Source organism: Ornithorhynchus anatinus, chromosome 5 (assembly GCF_004115215.2).
Source record: "Ornithorhynchus anatinus isolate Pmale09 chromosome 5, mOrnAna1.pri.v4, whole genome shotgun sequence".
NCBI classification, from domain to species: domain Eukaryota; kingdom Metazoa; phylum Chordata; class Mammalia; order Monotremata; family Ornithorhynchidae; genus Ornithorhynchus; species Ornithorhynchus anatinus.
The window spans coordinates 96353242-96374519 of record NC_041732.1 but is presented as its reverse complement, the minus strand read 5'-3'; the positions used below and the strand labels follow the sequence as shown (position 1 = coordinate 96374519).

Here is a 21278-nt window from a genome sequence, read left to right as displayed (position 1 = left end):
TAACATTTGTTGAGAAAATTGAAAGTAATATGACATTTTTGTTTGGGCTGAAGCTTTAAAGATTTTATATTTGGTTTCTGGTTAATGCACATGGACGAAAGCATCCTCTGTGGTTTAGAAGTATACTTCATTTAGTATCTAGTGTTTTCAAACCTTTCATCTTTGGATGTGTGTGTGGGGGGTGGGGGGGGGCATTTATTATACTGCATTTAGGAGAACTTTCTTGCCGAATTGAGCTATGTTACTCGCTGCTAGTCACTGATGTGGCTTATACCGTGCATGGCAAGCTACCGTCTGCCACGTGTACAAATCACAATGGCAACCTGCATGGAATACAGCTAATTGCAGGTTAATTACCATTCATTAAAACTTAAATTGTCAAGTATTTGGTGATTAAGATACATTTAATTCCTTAATTAATGCTTGTTTTAATCACTGCTACTAAAATCCTGTCCACAAGCTTGAGCTGAACCAATAGGGAAGTATTAGCTCTCTGCCTCTGTCCTAGAATAGCCAGCAAGATGTCAGTGTGGCACAGTGGAAGGAGCACAGGTCTAGAAGTCAGAGGAGCTGGGTTCTAATCCCAGCTCCTCCACTTGCCTGCTTTGTGACCTTGGGTAAGTCACTTCACTTCTCTGGGCCTCATTTACCTCATCTGTATAGTGGGGATTGAGACTGTGAACCCTACATGGGACAGGGGCATTGTCTTCTTACTCAATTTGTTTGTCTCCGCCCCAGAGCCTAGTACAATGCCTGACACATAATAAGTGCTTAAATACCATTATTATTATTATTATTATTATTATTATTATTATTAGATGGCAATGACTGCTGAGGTCAGTGACCTATTTCCTTTTATAATAAAATATGTTTTTTCCTTCAATGGTTCAGCATTTTAAAAAGAATTATTTCCATGCCCTACACATTTCCTCTCCTCCTCTTCCCTCTTTCCCCAATCCCACCCTCGCTGCTTCCCACTAGCATCCTCTGTTGATTTGGGAGACAGACACATTTATTTTTTGTTTGCTTTTTTAATACTTGTTAAGCACTAACCATGTACATTCAAGATAATCAGGTTGGTCAGAATCCCTGTCCCACATGGAACGCACAGTCTTAATCCCCATTTTACAGATGAGGTAACTGAGTACCAGGAAAATTTGAATGACTTTCCCAAGGCCACACAGCAGAAGAGTGGTGGATCCAGGATTAGAGGTCAGATCCCCTGACTCCCAAGCCCGCCCACTTTCCATTAGGCCAATGCACTTTCCCTACTCCATCAGTTGCTGATTTACTCATCCCAACTACCAGCCCTCTGTCCCCATTTCCCATTGCACAAGATAACCCAGATTCCAAGGATGCTTCTGGAATAATTTACTTACTAAAGCAGCTGGAAAGGTAATGGTTTATAGCAAACAGTTATCAATAGGTTAATAAATTCATTAATGGCATTTAGTGGTGGAATTTAAGTGCTAACTCTGTGTCAAGCACTGTACTAAGTGCTGGGATAGGTACAAGTTAGTCAGGTGAGACACATTCTCTGTCCCACGTGGGGCTCACAGTTTTCATAAGAGGGAGAACATTTTACAGTGAGGAAACTGAGGCACAGAAGTTAAGTGACTTGCCCAAGGTCACAAGGCAGAGGAGTGGCAGAGTTGGGATTAAAACCCACGTTCAGGACATGTTTTCCTACTCCTCAAGAAGTTCCCGTGGTTTTCCGTCAAACTTTGCATCAAAAAAGACGCCCTCACCTTTGGCTTCAAAGCTCTCAATCACCTTTCGCCCTTCTAGCTCATCTTTCCTTCTACATCCTACTACTCTACCTAGAGAATAATAATAATGTTGGTATTTGTTAAGCGCTTACTATGTGCTGAGCACTGTTCTAAGCGCTGGGGTAGACACAGGGGAATCAGGTTGTCCCACGTGGGGCTCACAGTCTTAATCCCCATTTTACAGATGAGGTAACTGAGGCACCGAGAAGTTAAGTGACTTGCCCAAAGTCACACAGCTGACAAGTGGTAGAGCCGGGGTTCGAACCCATGACCTTTGACTCCAAAGCCCGTGCTCTTTCCAGTGAGCCACGCTGCTTCTCGAAGCAGTATAGTCTAGTGGATACAGCACGGGCCTGGGAGTTAGAAGGTCATGGGTTCTAATCCAGGCTTCACCACTTGTCGGCTATGTGACCTTGGGCAAGTCATTTATCTTCTCTCTTCAGTTCCCTGATCTGTAAACTGGGGATTAAGACTGTGAGCCCTATGTGGGACAGGGGCTGTGTCCAATCTGATTATTTTGTATCTACCTGAGCGTTTACAACAGTGCATGGCACATAGTAAGTGCTTAACAAATTTTATCACTATTATTATTATTACTACTCTCCTGCTACATCCCAGCCCACACACTTCATTCCTCCAATGCTAACCTTCTCACTATTCCTTGATCTCGTCTTTCTCGCCTACCCCTCGCCTACAACATTCATTCATTCATTTAATTGTATTTATTACATTCACTGTGTGCAGATCACTGATCTAAGTGCTTAAGCACTCACTATGTGCCAAGCACTGTTCTAAGCCCTGGAGTAATAATAATAATAATGTTGGTATTTTTTTAAGTGCTTACCATGTGCAAAGCACTGTTCTAAGCGCTGGGGGGTTACAAGGTGATCAGGTTGTCCCTCATGGGGCTCATAGTCTTCATCCCCATTTTACAGATGAGGTAACTGAGGCCCAGAGAAGTTAAGTGACTTGCCCAAAGTCACACAGCTGACAAATGGCAGAGCGGGGATTAGAACCCATGACCTCTGACTCTCAAGCCCGTGCTATTTCCACTGAACCACGCTGCTGCTTATCTATAATAATGTTGGTATTTGTTAAGCGCTTACTATATGCCAAGCACTGTTCTAAGCGCTGGGGTAGATACAAGGCAATCAGGTTGTCCCTCATGGGGCTCACAGTCTTCATCCCCATTTCACAGATGAGGACACTGAGGCTCAGAGAAATTAAGTGACTTGCCCAAGGTCACACAGCTGACAAGTGGCAGAGCCGGGATTAGAACGCCTGACCTCTGACTCTCAAGCCCGGGCTCTTTCCACTAAGCCACGCTATCAGGTTTTCCCACATGGGGCTCACAATCTTAATCCCCATTTTACATATGAGGTGACGGAGGCACAGAGAAGTTAAGTGACTTGCCTGAGATCACACAGAAGACAAGTGGTGGAGCTGGATTAGAACCCACGACCTCTGACCCCTAAGCCCGTTGTCTTTCCACTGAACCATGCTGGATAGTACAGTACAACAGTAAACAGTGACAACCCCTGCTCACAGCGAGCTCACAGTCTGTGAGGGGTGGTGTGGCACACTGGCCTGGAATGCCCTCCCTCCTCAAATCTGACAATTACTCTCCCCCCACTTCAAAGCCTTATTAAAGGCTTATGTCCCTGAAGACACCTTTCTTGACTAAGCTGTCCTTTCCTCTTCTCCCACTTCCTTCTGTGTCTCCCTGACTTGCTCCCTTTACTCATCCCCTCTCTCCCAGCCCCATAGCACTTCTGTACATATCTGTAATTATTTATATTAATCTCGGTCTTCCCTCTAAACTGTAAGCTCATTGTTGGCAGGGAATGTGTCTGCTTATTGTTATATTGTACTCTCCCGAGAGCTTAGTACAGGGCTCTGCACACAGTAGGCACTCAGTAAATATGATTGAGTGAATAAGTGAGTTTACAGTCTAGAGGCTAGTTACTCTATCCTCAGTTTCTTTTGGGTGTTATAGATTTGGCCTGGAACTAGTACTCTCTCCCTCTCTTCCCCTACCATTCTCATGCTCTCTCTCCTCTCCTGGACTTGCCCTCTGCTTCTTTCTTCTTGTTGATATTGTGGCTTATGGTACTTGTCAAGTGCTTTGCTATGTGCCAGGCACTTGATAAGTGGTGACGTATATACAAGATAGGTTGGACACATTCCCACATGGGGCTCACAGTCTAAGTTGGAGAGAGAAGAATTTAATCCCCATTTTGCAGATGAGGTAACTGAGGCACAGAAGGTTAAATGACTTGCTCATGTTCACACAGTAAAAAAATTGACAGAGATGGGATTAGAACCAAGAACCTGTGACTACCAGTATCTTTCCAGTAGGCCATGGTGCTTCCCTCTCATATTTTCCCCTCTCCCACACCCTTCTCCTCTCTTCCCTATCCTCTCCTGAACCAATAACTGTTTTCTACCCCTTCCATCTCAGGTAAATTCACATTTAGTGCTCCCAAAGAAGGGATCTATAAGGAAAATGTAGAAGGAAAGAAATGGGTTTAGAAAATGTGGAAAAGCGATGATAGGTTGTTAAAGAGAAGGAAAGGGCATGGGTTCAGGAAATAATTTTTCATTGGTACTGAATAAAAAGAACAAAAATATGATTATTTTTAAAAAATCACCTATGTTTCACAGAACCATTTTCCTTCATTTCAGAAAAACCTTTTGGTTTTTTATCTGGAATCCTTTACTCTGGTCCTGGATAAGCAATCATGGATCCTCATAGCTTCGTTTGACTTATAGAGCTATCAAAAGAGGGTTTTGCTTTTAATTGTTTTCTCCATTTGTAAATGCATCTTTGAGCAAAGTATAGATTGTTTATCATTAGGGATAGATCCATATATTTTGATTTCCATGATCTGACCATTTTCTTTGGTTATGCCACAAAATTTATTCCTTTTGTTCTGTGGAATTGACAAGCAATTGCCTTTGTTCTATGGCAGTGAGGAGTAATTTCCACCCGCACATGTTTCAGGGGTGAGTGTTTGCGATGGTAAGCAAATCCCTTTTCTTTGCTCACACATAAGCAGGGAGAAGTGGTAGGAATGAAAAGCTAATTTTGCTCTTCATTGAAGCAGGGAGGATGAGGGACACCACAATGTTAAACTGCTTTCCTATTTCCTGTTTGGCGGGTGTCTGAGGGTTGGCCCAATATTCAACGTCTCTTAGGCAAACATCCAGCAGAATTTTTCCCAAGCAGATTAAATTGGTGTTTTAACTAGTTGTTTCCTGGCAGATGAGATTACAAATCTGTTTTCTCCCTAAAGAAGCCAATAGCTATCATGGGCACCATCTTGGTACTTTTATTACTAAGGCACATAGGTTGCAGGCAGATGTCAACAGCTTTAATAAACTTGCAAAAATTAGAGCAAGAATCCCAATGTTAATGTTCTGGTGAGCTGCTGGGAAACTAAAAATGATCTGGAAAAAAAATTAAGTATTATGGCTGCGAAGAAGACCACCAGAGAGGAGGTTTTGGGTGATTCAGGGAGGCAGCATGGCCTAATGGAAAGAGTATAGGGCAATCATGAGGAGGCAGATCAGTCAATCAATCGTATTTATTGAGCACTTACTCTGTGTAGGGCACTGTATTAAGTGATTGGGAGAGTACAGTACAACAGATTTAGCGTATAAGTTCTCTGCCCATAATGGGTGCTACAGTCTAGAAGGGGAGACAGACATTAATATGAATAAATGAGCAATTAATAATTTGAGTAATTTAAAAGATATGTATATAAGTGCTGTGGGACAGGGGGTGGTGCAAATATCAAATGTCCAAAGGTCACAGATCAAAGTGCACAGATGCAGAAGGGAGAGTGAGCTAGGGAAAAGAGGGCTTAATTGAGGAAGGCCTCTGAAATGCAGTAGTCAAGACGGGATAGGATAAGGACTTGGATCAGCCTGGTGACAGTTTGGATGGAAAGTAAAGGGCGGGATTTAGCAAAGCTGTGAAGGTAGAAATGACAGGATTTAGTGACAGATTGAATACGTGGATGGAATGAGAAAGATGAGTTAAGGATGTTGCCAAGGTTACAGGCTTGTGAGATAGGGAGGAGAGTGGTGTTGTCTATAGTAATGGGAAAGACAGGGGAGGACAGGATTGTAGGGGTGGATAAGGAGTTCAGCTTTGGACATGTTTAATTTGAGGTGTCAGGACATCTAAGTAGTTATGGCTTGAAGGTAGGAGGAAATGCAAGATTTCAGGGAAGGAGAGAGGTCGGAGCAGGAGATGTAGATTTAGGAATCATCTGCATAGAGATGGTAATTGAATAAGTACAAATAAGTTGTCCAAGGGAGTGGGTGTAGAGGGAGAATAGAAGGGGAAGAGGGAGTGCAGTCAGTCTTAAATCAACCAATCACCCAATGGTATATATTGAGCACTTAACTAGGTGCAGAGCACTGTACTAAGCCTTCATTCATTCAATATTTATTGAGTGCTTACTGTGGGCAGAACACTGTACTAAGCGCTTGGAATGTACAATTTGGCAACAGATAGAGACAATCCCTGCCCAACAGCGGGCTCACAGTCTAAAAGTGGGAGACAGATAGCAAAACAAAACCAGTAGGCAGGCATCAGTGCCATCAAAATAGAAAAATAGATTCATAGATATATGCAAATCATTAATAAAATAGAGTAATAAATAATATATACATATATACACATTTATACACAAGTGCTGAGGAGAGGGGAAGGGGGTAGAGCAGAGGGAAGGAGTAGGGGGAATGGGGAGGAGAGAAGGGGCAGAGGGAAAGGGAGGGCTCAGTTTGGGAGGCCTCCTGGAGCGTATAGTACAACTGATGTAGAAGACATGTTCCCTGCTCATAAGGAGTTTTCAGTCTAGTTGACAGTCTGCAGTCTAGTCTAAAGAAACAGTGTGGCATAATGGATAGAGCACAGGCCTGGGAGTCAGAAGGTTATGGATTCTAATCGCGGCTCCACCATTTGCCTGCTGTGTGGCCTTGGGAAAGATACTTCATTTTTCTGGGCCTCAGTTCCCTCATCTGTAAAATGGGGATTGAGACTGTGAGCCCCACATGGGACAGGGACTGTGTCTAACACAATTTCCTTGAAACCATCTCGGCACTTAGTACAGTGCCTGGCACATAGTAAACACTGAACAATTACCATAATCATCATTATTATTATTATTATTATTATTATCAAAGCTTACACCCTTGAAGTAGTAGGATCCTGCTTTTTAAGAATTTATAGCTCTTTGCACAGAAATATGCAATGCTGGTTACTCAATAAATAATAGCTATAGTTTGAAGAGTACACAGAAGGAATTTCCACATTTACTTCGCAAAAAAATACAGGCATTTCCTCAAACCTTTCAAACTGTTTTGTTATAACGACAGCAGTGGAAAATAATACAAAATGACACATTTTGTAGATAGAATGACAAAGAAAGTGACATGGAACTCTTTCAGGAAGGTTTGTCCTCTTCTTAAGAATTTTTTCTTTGTATTTTGAATGGACTTTGGCATATCTCACTTTCTCCTTCCCAGAACGAGAATGGGATATGGGAATGAATGATGATGATTGTATTAGCTAAGTGCTTACTATGTGTCTAGCACTCTTCTAAGAACTGAGATAGATACAAATTAGTAATGTTGGACATAGTCGCTGTCCCATTTGGGGCTCAAAGTCTGAGTTGGGAGAACAGGCATTTAATCCTATACTATAGTTGAGGAAAGTAAAGCAGTAACTTGTGCAAGGTATAAAAGCAAGCAGTTGACAGAAAAGAGCTTAGAACCCAGGTCCTCTGACTTGAAGACCTATCCTAGTTCCACTAAACCATGCTGCTAATTGCCTGATGAGATTAGGCAGTCACAGTCACTAGCCAAATTTGGTGGAATTAATGGGGTGGCAGCCAGAGTACAGGGGGTCAAGGAGAGAATTGGAGGAGAGAAATTGGAGGCAGCAGATATAGACAACTCCTTCAAGGGGTTTGGAGGGGAATTGTTGGAGGGCGATGAGGCGATAACTGGAGGGAGCTGCGGGTCAAGGGAGGGTTTTGTTTTTTTTAGAACAGCAGAGACATTCATTCATTCAATCAATTGTATTTATTGAGCACTTACTGTGTGCAAAGCACTGTACTAAGCACTTGGGAGATGTGAGCATGTTTGAAAGCAGTGGTGTCTATACTACTACTAAAAGAGAAGCAGCGTGGCTCCGTGGAATGAGCACGGGCTTGGGAGTCAGAGGTCACGGGTTCGAGTCCTGGTTCTGCCACTTGTCAGCTATGTGACTTTGGGCAAGTCACTTAACTTCTTGTGCCTCAGTTCCCTCGTCTGTGAAATGGGGATTAAGACTGTGAGCCTCACGTGGGACAACCTGATTACCCTGTATCTACCCCAGCACGTAGTACAGTGCTCTGGACATAGTAAGCGCTTAACAAATACCAACATCATTATTATTATTACTAAAAGTATACATTTCGGCAACTCTCTATCATTTGGTTATGTGTATACTGTATCCTTTGATACTTCCTTTGATACTTCACCTCCTCCAAGAGGCCTTCCCAGACTGAGCTCCTCTTCTCCCTCTACTCCCTCTGCCACCCCCCCTTCCCTCTCCGCAGCTTAACCCTCTTTTTCCCCTTTTCCCTCTGCTCCTCCACCTCTCCCTCCCCATCCCCACAGCACTGTACTCATCCGCTCAACTGTACATATTTTCATTACCCTATTTATTTTGTTAATGAATTGTACATCGCCTTGATTCTATTTAGTTGCCATTGTTTTTACGAGATGTTCTTCCCCTCGACTCTATTTATTGCCATTGTTCTTGTCTGTCCATCTCCCCCGATTAGACTGTAAGCCCATCAAACGGCAGGGACTGTCTCTATCTGTTGCCGACTTGTTCATCCCAGGCGCTTAGTACAGTGCTCTGCACATAGTAAGCGCTCAATAAATACTATTGGATGAATGAATGAATTCCATATGGTTATTTTAGTTTGGAAGTTTTTTGACAAAAAATTGATCTAAGAGACTCCAACTGTATTTCCCCTCTTTACCAATGTCTTGTAAATATTTTGCGTATTGTTAATTTAAGCCGATTCATTGATTCATTCATTTGTCTTTATTGAGTGCTTACTGTGTGCCGAGCACTGTACTAAATGCTTGGAAGAGTACCATACACAATAAACAGACACATTCCCTGCCCACAATGAGCTTAGAATCTAGCGTTTGTGTTGTTAGCCATTGCCTGAGGGTGGGCATCATTGTCATTCTTTCAAAATATACCCTAAGTTACTCCAAAGATGTTATATATCTCATGAGGGCCCAGGGAATACCTGTTTTTTGAGGTACTTTTTTCTTTTTCCTCCTCCAAGCAATATTTGAATGTCAAATTTATTTATATTAGTGTCTGTCTCCCTTTCTAGACTTGTAAGCTCATGGTGTACAGGGAATGTGTCTGTTTATTATCATGTACTCTCCCAAATGCTTAGAACAGTGCCCTGCACACAGTAAGCTCTCAATAAATATGAATGAATAAATGGGTGAAGGAATGAATGAAAGCTCTTTTGGGAACAGTGGTTGGTAGGTGAAAGACTGTGCAGATTTTCTCTCTTCCATTAATGTGTCTCCAAATACTTTTCAGCCTTATGACTGTTGTTGTCATCTAAAGGCTTGTACAATGAAAGGACATTCAGGAAGTGAAAGGAATTCGCCAACTGGCAATGTGAGATTTTTGTCTCTTAATTGGACTGGACAATTTTCCTCTTGGGGAATCCAGAAATTCTCCATTTTTCTTTTTTCAATGGCCGTGAGAGCTCCTGGGCAGAGTAAAAGTCAAGTGGGGCATTTGGTGGACTAGAGAAAAATATTATTTGATCTGGTCCTTGCAAATGAAACCAGAATCCACAATTTCGTATGTATTATAGAGCAGCAAAGCTATTATCTGGGCATTACCGTGTGCTCGAGGTTTATTTCTATCAGAGCAGATCTATGGATTGTATTGTAGAAGTCTTAGCTGAATTCAACCTGGCAGGTGGGAACGAGTCAGGGAACCAAACACACATGAGCTGCATTCTCCAAGTCTAAAAGGATGGACTGGGAGACCTTCCTTCTGAGAACTTCAGAATATGAACAATTACATTTCCAAGTTCAAAGCCCAGAGCATGATGAAGCTCTGAACACATTTTTTTGTGTTCACCTTCCAAGTATCGCTGTGAAAATGTATCCACCAGGCATATTTTCCTCTCTGCCACAATAAGCAGTCTTGGGCTATTCAAATCGAGGGCTGCCAAAATGGGGCAAGGTTTACTTTTTGAACATTCCTAATTAAGCTGACAAGAGCAGTTGATTTACTTGGAGATCTATGTATAGTTGCTGCTGCGATGTGGCCAGATGATTCTGCTTTGCTTTATGCAGTGTGGGGGTTGGTAGATTAGTTGGGGGGCTTCAGCTGGAGAAGCAAGATTGGGAAAGTGAGGATGAGCCCTGTAGACTGGACTCCTCTGGGGTTAGTGGGGCCCCTCACCCTTTCGATCAACATCGTTGGATTTTGAGGCACCGACATCCTAGAAGTGGGTGACGAAGTATGCCCTTGCCCCCTTGTGGATCATGTTGAGCTGCTCCCAGCCAAGAGGGAATCTGATGTTGGGGACCTAGTGGGAAAAAAACAGGCCTGGAAGTTAGAGAATCTGAGTTGGAATCCCAGCTCGGCCACTTGTCTGATGTGTGACCTTGGGCAAGTCACTTAACTTCTCTGTGCTTCAGTTACCTCATCTGTAAAATGGGGATTCAAAAACTGTACTCCCTCCTACCAAGTCTGTGAGCCCTGTGTAGGATAGGGTCTGCTTCTGAACCAATTATCTTGTATCTCCCCCAGCACGTAGATCAGTGCTTGACATTGAGTAAGCGCTTACCATATACCATACCATATACAGAGAAGGAGCATGGTTCAGTAGATAGAGCACGGGCCTGGGAGTCGGAATGTCCTGTTTCTAATCCCGGCTTTGCCACATGCCTGCTGTGTGACCTTGAGCAAATCACTTAACTTCTCTGGGCCTCAATTACCTCATCTGTAAAATGGGGATTAAGAATGTGAACTCTATGTGGAAAAGGGACTGTGTCCAACCTGACTACTTTGTATCTACCCCAGCGCTTAGAAAGGTGCTTGACACATAATAGGCACTTAAGTACCATAATTATTATTATTATTATTACCACAATTATTATTATTAATTGACATATTCCCCACCAATGACCAGCTGTGCTAGTTATTTTCCTCCTTATTTAAAGGGTACTGGTCGTGATGTAGTTTATGAGAAATAAGCCAACACTAGATCCTTGAAAGGGTATCACCAGGCCCTTGGTTAAATGACTTTGGCCAGGGCTGGCCAGCAGAATCAGAGCAGCCTGAAGAATTTGATGCTCCTTCCAAAGGGAGCAGCTTTTTCCCTTCTCCTTGGGAAGCATCAGACCTATATTCTGGATTCAGGTTTGAGAAAGCATGAAGTACCCCCATGGTGGGGAATAAATGGAACACTGTAAACGTATTGTAGGAAGCAGCAGTGACTGAGGGAGACCATGACTCTCCCTACATTTTGAGCCTTATTCATCTATTCAGTCATACTTATTGAGTGCTTAGTGTGTACAGAGCACTGTACTAAGTGCTTGGGAGAGTACGAGTGAGTACACACTTCTCACTCTAGGCTTCAAGGCTCTCCATCACCTTGCCCCCTCCTACCTCTCCTCCCTTATCTCTTTCCACTGCCCACCCCACACGCTCCACTCCTCTGCCACCCACTTCCTCACCGTCCCCCTTCTTGCCTATCCCACCATCGACCCCTGGGCCATGCCCTCCCATGGTCCTGGAATGCCCTCCCTCCTCACCTCTGCCCAACTAATTCTCTTCCCCTCTTCAAAACCCTACTTACAGCTCCCCTCGTCCAAGAGGCCTTCCCAGACTGAGCTCCCCTTCTCCCTCCACTCCCTCTACTGCCCCCCTTCACCTCTTCACAGCTAAACCCTCTTTGCCCCCCATTTCCCTCTGCTCCTCCCCCTCTCCCTTCCCATCCCCTCAACACTGTACTCGTCCACTCAACTGTATATTATTTTCATTGCCCTATTTATTTTGTTAATGAAATGTACATCGCCTTGATTCTATTTATTTGCTGTTGTTTAATGAGATGTTCATCCCCTTGATTCTATTTATTGCTGTTGTTCTTGTCTGTCCGCCTCCCCCGATTAGACTGTAAGCCCGTCAAAGGGCAGGGACTGTCTCTATCTGTTACCGATTTGTACATTCCAAACGCTTAGTACAGTGCTCTGTACATAGTAAGCGCTCAGTAAATACTATTGAATGAATACAATGCAACAATAAACAGACACATTCCCTGCCCACAATGAGCTAATTCAAATCACATGGCCTCCTAGAGGACTTCCCAATGAAGTTCTTTTTATGACTACTCCCTCTTCATTCTGTGTCATCTATGCACTTGGATCTTTTCCCTTTAAATACTTGATATCCATCCCTCCCTCAGCCCCATGGCACTTATGGATGTATCGGTAATTTATATTATTGCCTGTCTCCCCCTCTAGACTGTGAGCATCATGGCTTAGTGGAAAGAGAAAAGGCTTGAGAAACAAAGGTCATGGTTTCTAATCCTGGATCTGCCACTTATCAGCGGTGTGACTGTGGGCAACTCACATAACTTCTCTGTGCCTCAATTACCTCATCTGTAAAATAGGGATTAAGTCTGTGAGCCCCATGTGGGACAACCTAATTACCTTATATCTACCCCAGTGTTTCGAAAAGTCCTCGGCACATAATAAGCACTTAACAAATACCATCATTATCATATAGGTTAATCAAGTTAGGCACATTCCCTGTCCCACATGGGGCTCACACTCGTAATCGCCATTTTACAAATGAGGTAACTGAGGTCCTGAGAAGTGAAGTGACTTGCCCAAGGTCACACTGCACACGTGGCAGAGCCGGGATTAGAACCTAGGTCCTTCTGACTCCCAAGCCTGTGCTCTATCCACTATGCAACACTATTTCAAAATTTTTTTTATCCAATGCTCTCTGGACTGTACTGTGATGGTCTCAGGTTTGCAAATCTGGATGCAAAGACCACTACTGCACTTGAGATCCTTTTGGCATAGACCGCACAAACATTTCATTTTCTATATGTTAACAGAAAGGTCTCTCTCCTTCTCTTTTCAGGTAATTTTTGAAGTGATAACTTCAGGACAGCCTGGATACCTGGCTATTGATGAAGTGAAGGTGTTAGGACATCCATGTAGTAAGTTGATGGCTTTATTTTGGAACTGGATGGGAAGAGCACATCAAAAATGGGTTTTAGATGCCTTCTGACAAAACATTTGAATGGTTTCTGGTGGTTCAAGTGGCCAGCTCATGTTGAAATGATTTTTACCAGCTAGAACTCCCAGTAGAGAAAGCAAAATCACTAGGGCCAGAAGAAACTAGGCCCAGTAGATAGGCTCTGTGTACTCTAGGTATCAGACCGGAGCCTGGGATATCATGCAAGGGGCAGAACTTTGGAGAAGAAAGGCCCCGTAGATGGAAGTGACTTCCTGCCCTTCCTGTCAATAAAGATCAGTCTTGTTTATATCCTAGTCTTAGACTGCAAATGGTACATGGAAAAGGAAGGAGACTTAGCCTGCAGAAGACTTGCTTGTTAAAATCAAAATGTCATATCATTGTGCACTGAAGAACTCCTTATTTTGGTAGAGTTCATTCAAGTGAATGACATTCCCTTTTAGCCAGCCAGATATATGAATAGTAATAATAATAATGATGATATTTGTTAAGCACTTACTATATGCCAAACACCGTATTAAGCACTGGAGTAGATACAGAGTGATCAGGTTGTCCCATGTGGGGCTCACAGTCTTAATCCCCATTTTACAGATGAGGTAACTGAGGTACAGAGAAGTTAAGTGACTTGTCCAAGGTCGCACAGCAGACAAATGGCGGAGCCGGGATCTGAGCCCACGTCCTCCGACTGCCAAGCCCGTACTCTTGCGATTAGGCCATACTGCTCATAATAGTAGTAGTAGTTGTTCTTGGAGTAGAAGTAGGAGTATTTACTAAGCTACTACCCAATGGAATGTGTTGTATTAAGGGAGATAAGAGTAGGAACATGAAGCACATTTCCAGCCCACAGAAGGATTGCACTCTAACAGAGGAGCTTTCGTGTTGAAGAACTTAAACTGATGAAGAAGGAAATAATGTAAGCTCAAGGCTTTAAGAGGAGTCAGTCATTTTTATTGAGCACTTACTGTGTGCATAGTTCTGTACTAAGCACTTGGGAGAGTACAATGTAACAATGAATGGACACATTCCCTGCCTACAATGAGCTTAGAATCTAGAGGGGGAGACAGACATTAAAAGCAATAAATAAATTACAGATATGTACATAAGTGCTAAAATCCAGGAGCCCCTGTGGTCTGAGACCTCACCCCGACCCTTTACATAGGGCAGTCCCGTCCCTCTAATTGAAGAAACATGCTCATACCCTGCTGTTACAGCAAAGTAAGTGACTTCTGAAATGATGTGTGACCATTCTGCCAGCAGAACTTCTGGTTTTGGCGATGGGTTGCCACAGGGAGCTTTTACGGTTTTTTTTAGGGGAGTGAATTTTGGGGTTTTTGTTTTTATTTTTGGCAAAGGCAAGAAAATCAACAATAATAATGTTGGTATTTGTTAAGCGCTTACTAGATGCCGAGCCCTGTTCTAAGCGCGGGGGGAGATACAGGGTAATCAGGTTGCCTATGTGGGGCTCACACACTTTTAATCCCCATTTTACAGATGAGGGAACTGAGACACAGAGAAGTTAAGTGACTTGCCCACAGTCACACAGCTGACAAGTGGCAGAGCTGGGAGTCGAACTCATGACCTCTAACCCCGAAGCCCAGGCTCTTTCCGCTGAGCCACGCTGCTTCTCAGAGTTAATTAAAACAGTTGGGGGAATTGGGGAAAGAAGAATGTGATTACCTTAGCTGGAATTTGGCCAGGAGAAAACCAAAGTTCTTATACTTGAGAAAATGCCATGGGAGTTTCTGCTAAGTGGAAGTGGTGGATCGAGAGCTCTGTTGGCCAGTTCTTGTGAAAGAGACCCTCCTTGAAGAGGAAGAATCACACCCACACACCCACACCCACACATACCCACACACACCCACACCCATACACACATCCCCCCCCCCCCCCACTGGGGATCTTGTGGGTGGGTCAGGGCATTAATATAGTTTCAGAAGAAAGATGCTGATTCTTCCAGCATCAGAGAAGCAGCCTGTTGCAGTGAATAGAACATGGGGCCTGGGAGTCAGAAGAACCTGTGTTTTAATTCTGGTTTTGCCAGTTGTCTGCTATGTGGCCTTGGGCAGTCACTTCCCTTCTCTGGGCCCAAGTTGCCTCATCTGTAAAATGGGGTTTGAGACTGTGAGCCCCAAATGAAACAAGGGACTGTGTCCAACCTGCTTTGCTTGATTCCAACCCAGTGCTTAATACTGTGCGTGGCACATAGCGCTTAACAAATACCATGATCATGTTATTCTCTGGGCCTCAGCTACTCTGCCTGTAAAAAAATGGCGATTAATACTGTGAGGCCCATGTGGGACCTGCACTGTGTCCAACATGATTAGCTCATAATCTACCCCTGCTCATAGCACAGTGCCTGGCACACAGTAAGTGCTTAACAAATGCTATTTAAAAAAAATCATTGTATTCCTAAAAGGAATTCCTTTGAAGACCAGATCCCACTTTGCCTTTTGACATAACAATCCAACCAGAACGGTTGTGTAGCTTTCCTGGAGTTATGTTGGTATTTGTTAAGCGCTTACTATGTGCCGAGCACTGTTCTAAGCGCTGGGGTAGACACAGGGGAATCAGGATGTCCCACGTGGGGCTCACAGTCTTAATCCCCATTTTACAGATGAGGTAACTGAGGCACAGAGAAGTTAAGTGACTTGCCCACAGTCACACAGCTGACAAGTGGCAGAGCTGGGATTCAAACTCATGACCTCTGACTCCAAAGCCCGTGCTCTTTCCACTGAGCCACGCTGCTTCTCTAAATAAAGCTTTCACGACGAGGATGGGATTTGAACCCACGCGTGCAGAGCACAATGGATTAGCAGTCCATCGCCTTATCCTCTACCATTGCTTAATTGACTGTAAAAGCTGCTTAAGATATATCGTTGCCCAGCTGACTTCCTGTAGTATGGTGAAAGACGGCTAAGGAGCAAAGATTTTTACATTTTTTATTTTCAGTGGTCTTCAGAATGTACATTCTGTAGTTATCCTATCCTGAACTAGAGGTTTATAGGTAAAGCCTGTATATAAAAATTTAGAGGAGGCAATAGCACACAACCTTGCAAATTAAAAGCTTTATAGGCACTAGTTTAAGAGCTATCTTGCATCAGGAGTCCTAAATAAGAAAATTATTTGGAAAATGTGTAATACTTGTTAAATTTCAATCATAAAGAGGGATAAATATTTCATCTCCTCAAATGTAGGTGAGCACCTGTTTCTGCAAAGCTAATGCAAATTTACAGAATCCCATTGAGCGCTCTGTTAAAGTACCTGCTAGAGTTCTTACCGTTTTGTGGGCAAGCATCACATTATTTTTAAACAGTAGCTTTTCTGTTGCTAGTGTAGAGTGCCTCATAAAATTAGTTTTAGTGTTGGTGGCAGCACCAGGCTTGAACATAACGGGGGCTGTGCAGAATCAGCACCTCTTTTGCTCCTGATTCACTTTCTTCTAATAAACATAGACAGTTCACCCCATATACGTTCACATTTAACCCACATTTCAAAGCTGTTCCTGTAACTCAGGCAGATTAATCCAAAAGAACATTATGTCAATTTAATGATTTTGTTGCCCAATTTTTTTAAAGCAGTTTTGATCCACACCTAATGGGGGACTCATCTCTTTTCAAAGCCCCCATGAAGGCCTTTCTTCTTTGGCAGATCCTGCAAGCATAGAGAGAGGTTCTTGAGCAAGATTTGCTTAGGCCAACGGATGGATTAGGGACACAAGTGCTGTTTTTGTATCACTGCATCGCTGCAGGGATTTTAGTCACATTGCAAAGGAGGTGAAGAATTCATTGTAACATTGTCTGGCACATACTTTTGGCCTAGTGGAAAGAACTCGGGCCTGGAAGTCAGAGGATCTGAGTTCTAATCCTGCCTATGCCATTTACCTGCTCTGTGACTTTGGGCAAATCGCTTAACTTCTCTGTGTCTTAGTTTCCTCATCTGTAAACTCATCTGTTCTGCCTCCTACTTAAATTGTGAGTCCCATGTGGGACAGGCACTGTGCCTCGTCTGATTAACTTGTATCTACCACAGTACTCAGAACAATGCTTGACATATAGTAAGTGTTAAGTGTTTATCAAATGCCTTCAAAATAACAATAATAATAATAGCTTAGAAAGTTCAGGTGGGGCTCAAAATACCCTTAATCTCTTGGAATCGTTCTTACTAGCTTGATGAGAAATAAGAAGCAGCAAGTAACTGCTACACTTCAAGATCCCGGGATCACTTTATTTAGCAGTGACTATAAATGAGAGTATTCTTATTGCTGGAAAATACTCTACTACCCGAGTACTGTACCAATTGTACAAAAATATATATTATCTGCCTATCTCGCTTGGAATACAAAGTTTCCTTGACAACATCATTTAACTTCTTACTGTTCTTTTCAAGTTGCTAGTATAAATATCTCATACATTTTTGTTCAAAACATCAATTAGAATTCAATATCATCTTTATTAATACAGATGTGTTATTACAAGAAGACTGCTGAGCTGTTATAATTTACTCAGCAGGAACAATAAAGTATCTCCCATCTCTCGGGTTGCATCCCAGAATTCTTTGGCTTTCAGTTCATTTCCAAAGTAACAAAAATAACCACAACCTCATAGAGTACCTTTCACCATTATAAAGCAAATTTTGAAAACATTTGCAAATTGAGAACATTTTCTCTTGTAAAAAAAAAAAAACATAATGGGAAAATGTAGCTTGACAGAATAAGATATTAGTTGTAGTGCTGATAATAATTCCCCTGCCCTCTTTTCTCCCTATAGCCAAAACTCCCCATTTCCTGAGGATTCAGAATGTGGAAGTAAACGCTGGACAGTTTGCCACTTTTCAGTGCAGTGCCATTGGGAGGACTGTGGTCGGTGACAGGCTTTGGTTACAGGTACAGTAAATTCATCTTTTTTTTTTACAGTAGATGGACAATTTTGCAAACAACAATACTGACTTGAACAAAGTTGTATCATCAGCAGGGACACGTGTTTCAGCTTCACCTTCTTTGCTCTATTTCATAATGTTTTCTTTTCCCCAGTTGTTGGAAATGGCTCAGAGCCCTTGTTCTTTATCGTCCCTGATGATATCATTCTGGTTCCTCCGATTTCCAGCTGTCAACCCTGTTTATTTAGTCAGGCAGGAGCCTACATTCAAAGCCAATTTTAGAATTGGGAATGGGGCTGGAGAGGGGGTAACATGGAATCAAAATCTCCCCTTCTAGCCTGTACGCTCACTGAGGGCAGGGCACATGTCTACCCCACTCTGTTATATTTTACTCTCCTAAGCACTTAGTACAGTTGAGAAGCAGCGTGGCTCAGTGGAAAGAGCACAGGCTTTTGAGTCAAAGGTCATGGGTTCGAATCCCAGCTCTGCCACTTGTCAGCTGTGTGACTGTGGGCAAGTCACTTAACTTCTCAGTGCCTCAGTTACCTCATCTGTAAAATGGGGATTAAGACTGTGAGCCCCATGTGGAACATCCTGATTCCCCTGTGTCTACCTCAGCGCTTAGAACAGTGCTCTGCACATAGTAAGCGCTTAACAAATACTTACATTGTTATTATTACAGTGTGCTGCATGGAATAAGTGCTCAATAAATACCATTGATAGATTGATTGACATGCTACAAAAAGACCACCTTCCTCCCAACTCCTTAAAATAAAAACTTCAGATGATGAGGAAAAAAATCTTCCTCACTTGGTCATTTCCCACCTCTAATTCTCTCTCAGGCCTCTTAACTCTCTGCTTTCATCCTGTTTTCTGTTTAGATCATATATCTTTTCATTGCTTTAACGTCTCAACCTTTACTATGGGGCTCTACTCTGTTTTCCATTCCCATCAGCACCTTGGGTTTTGCTGTTGTCACCTCCTGCCCTCTGCCTTCTCTTCCAGCTCTGATTTAGCACCTTCCTCACTCCACTCCCTCCTCCATGCCATAATCCCAGTGATGGTTATCATTGCTTCCAGACTAGGAGTAATCTGTTCCTTAGCCATCGTTGCCGGAGAAGGACGCGGGGGAGAGTAACTCTGGAGTTAGGTGTAATAATTGTAGTCTTTTTTAATGTTTACTATATGCCAAGCACTATACTAAATGCTGGGGTAGATTCACAATAGGTTGAACATAGTCCCAGTCCCAAATGGGCTTCACAGTCTAAGTAAGAGGGAGAACAGGCATTGAATCCCCATTTTTAAGATGAGGAAACCAAGGCACAGATAAGTTAAGGGATCTATCTAAGGCCATACACAAACAAGTGGCAGAATTGGAATTAGAATCCAGGTCTTCAGATGCCCAGGCCCCTGCTCTTTTCACCAGGTCACACTACTTCTCATCTCTTCATTTAGGATCAGAATTGCCCTGGGGCTTTCCCTTGTTTTAAAAAGTAGTGGACAAGGATAAACAGTGTGGCCTAGTTCATAGAGCACCAGCCTAGGAGTAAGAAGGACTGGGATTCTGAATCCCTGCTCTGCCACTTGTCTGCTGTGCGTTCTTGGGTAAGTCACTTCATTTTCTGTGCCTCAGTTACCTCATTTGTTAAATGGGGATTAAAACTGTGAGCCCCATGTGGGATGGGGACTGTGTGCAACATGATTTGCTTGTAAATACCACAGCATTAGAACAGTGCCTGGCACATAGTAAGCACTGGTAAGCACATAATAAATACCACTTTTTAAAAAAATCAGTATCATAAGTATCATAACTTTTGGCAGACTCAGGGATGATTTTTAGTTAACCCCACTATTGAAATTTAGTATCTGACATGGTTTGATCCCCTTTTTGCCAGTGGTCTGCAGTCTGGAGGATGAGGGCTAACCTTTATTGGAAGAGATTTCTTTTATAGGCAGTTTTCCTCCTTTCCTTGGTTCCAGAGTATCCAATGAGTTTTATCTGACCAGAGAAAGTAACAACAGGATAGTTCTAGAACTGGATTCCTGCAGGCTTCAGTCTTGTCTCAGTAGCATTTTCATGTGCCATTCAGAGGAAGTTGACAAAAGTCGAGATGATTCAATCAAAAATCTGCTTAAAATGTAGTCTGCTATGGCTATATTTAAATTTAGTCTCTTCTCCATTTTAGTGCTTAGTGGAGGACAAAAAAAATGAAGCATTGACAGGGGTTTTGGGTTTTTTTTTGCTTGAGGCAGTTATCAAAAGAAGTTGAGGTACCAGAAATTTTGTGCTTTACAAAGGTAATTCCAGCACACGTCTAGTTCTGTTCAATTTATTTTTCCTGTTTGGTTTCTCAAAGATCAATAGTAATAATAATTGTGGTATTTGTTAAGCACTATGTGCCAGGCACAGTACTAAGTTTTGGTTGATCACAAGCAAAATCAGGTTGGACACAGTCCCTGTCCAACACGGGGCTCACAGTTTTAATCCCCATTTTACAGATGAGGAAACTGAGGCCCAGAGGAATTAGTGACTTGTTCACAGTCATACAGTAGTCAAGTGGCAGAACAGGGACTAGAAGCCAGGTCCTTCTTACTCCTAGGCTGGTGCTCTATGCACTAGGCCATGATGCTTCTTTTTGACCACTATTTTTTTAAAACAATGTCTCCCAGGCCCATGCTCTATTCACTAATTTTCAGGAATGAGTCTTGCAACCTGTAAATGTTCCCTATAAATCCTCCCACAGAGAGTCTCCCTGTGAGCTTTGTTGACTCTTCATTGCAGTTGTCTTCATTTGCAGAGGAAGAAATTCCCATCAATGCCCCTGGAGACTTCTGTTATCCATTTAAAGAGAAAGCATCTCTTTTGCAGTCGTCAGGCTGGGTTTTTACAAGTGCCTGAACAGACTATCAATCAATGATATTTATTGAGTACTTACAGTACACCATACTAAGTGCTTGGGAGAGTACAGTACAACAGAGTTGGTAGTCATATTCCTTGCCCACAAAGAGTTCACAATCTAAAGCTGGGGCCATTTGGATGGAGAGGGTAGGGCAGATCCTGGAAATATGTTGGGGAGAAATCAACAGACAGAATTTGGCAACAGACTAGTTATTGGGTGCTGAAAGAGAAATAGAAATCAAGACTAATACAAAGGATGTAGGCCTGAGATATGGGGAGGTTGGGGTGGTGATGGGGAAAAAAGTGGAGGAGAGAATTTGGGAGGGAAGATAAGTTCATTTTTGGACTGCAGTGTGGAGGTATCCATTGGATAGTAAGCTCCCACTAAATAGTCAGCTCATTGAGTGCA

At 42.8% G+C, this 21278-nt stretch overlaps 1 protein-coding gene across 9 annotated transcripts in view; it reads left to right on the top strand.

The window, feature by feature from the left end:
• The window catches only part of PTPRM (protein tyrosine phosphatase receptor type M), an 838914-nt gene that overhangs the window by 279650 nt on the left and 537986 nt on the right, over window positions 1-21278 (top strand). For all 9 annotated transcript variants that reach the window (XM_029065462.2, XM_029065460.2, XM_029065457.2 and 6 more), the window contains exons 4-5: window positions 12979-13057; window positions 17862-17977. In XM_029065462.2, coding sequence (XP_028921295.1) covers window positions 12979-13057; window positions 17862-17977 — 195 coding nt within the window. The remainder of the gene's footprint in view (window positions 1-12978; window positions 13058-17861; window positions 17978-21278) is intronic.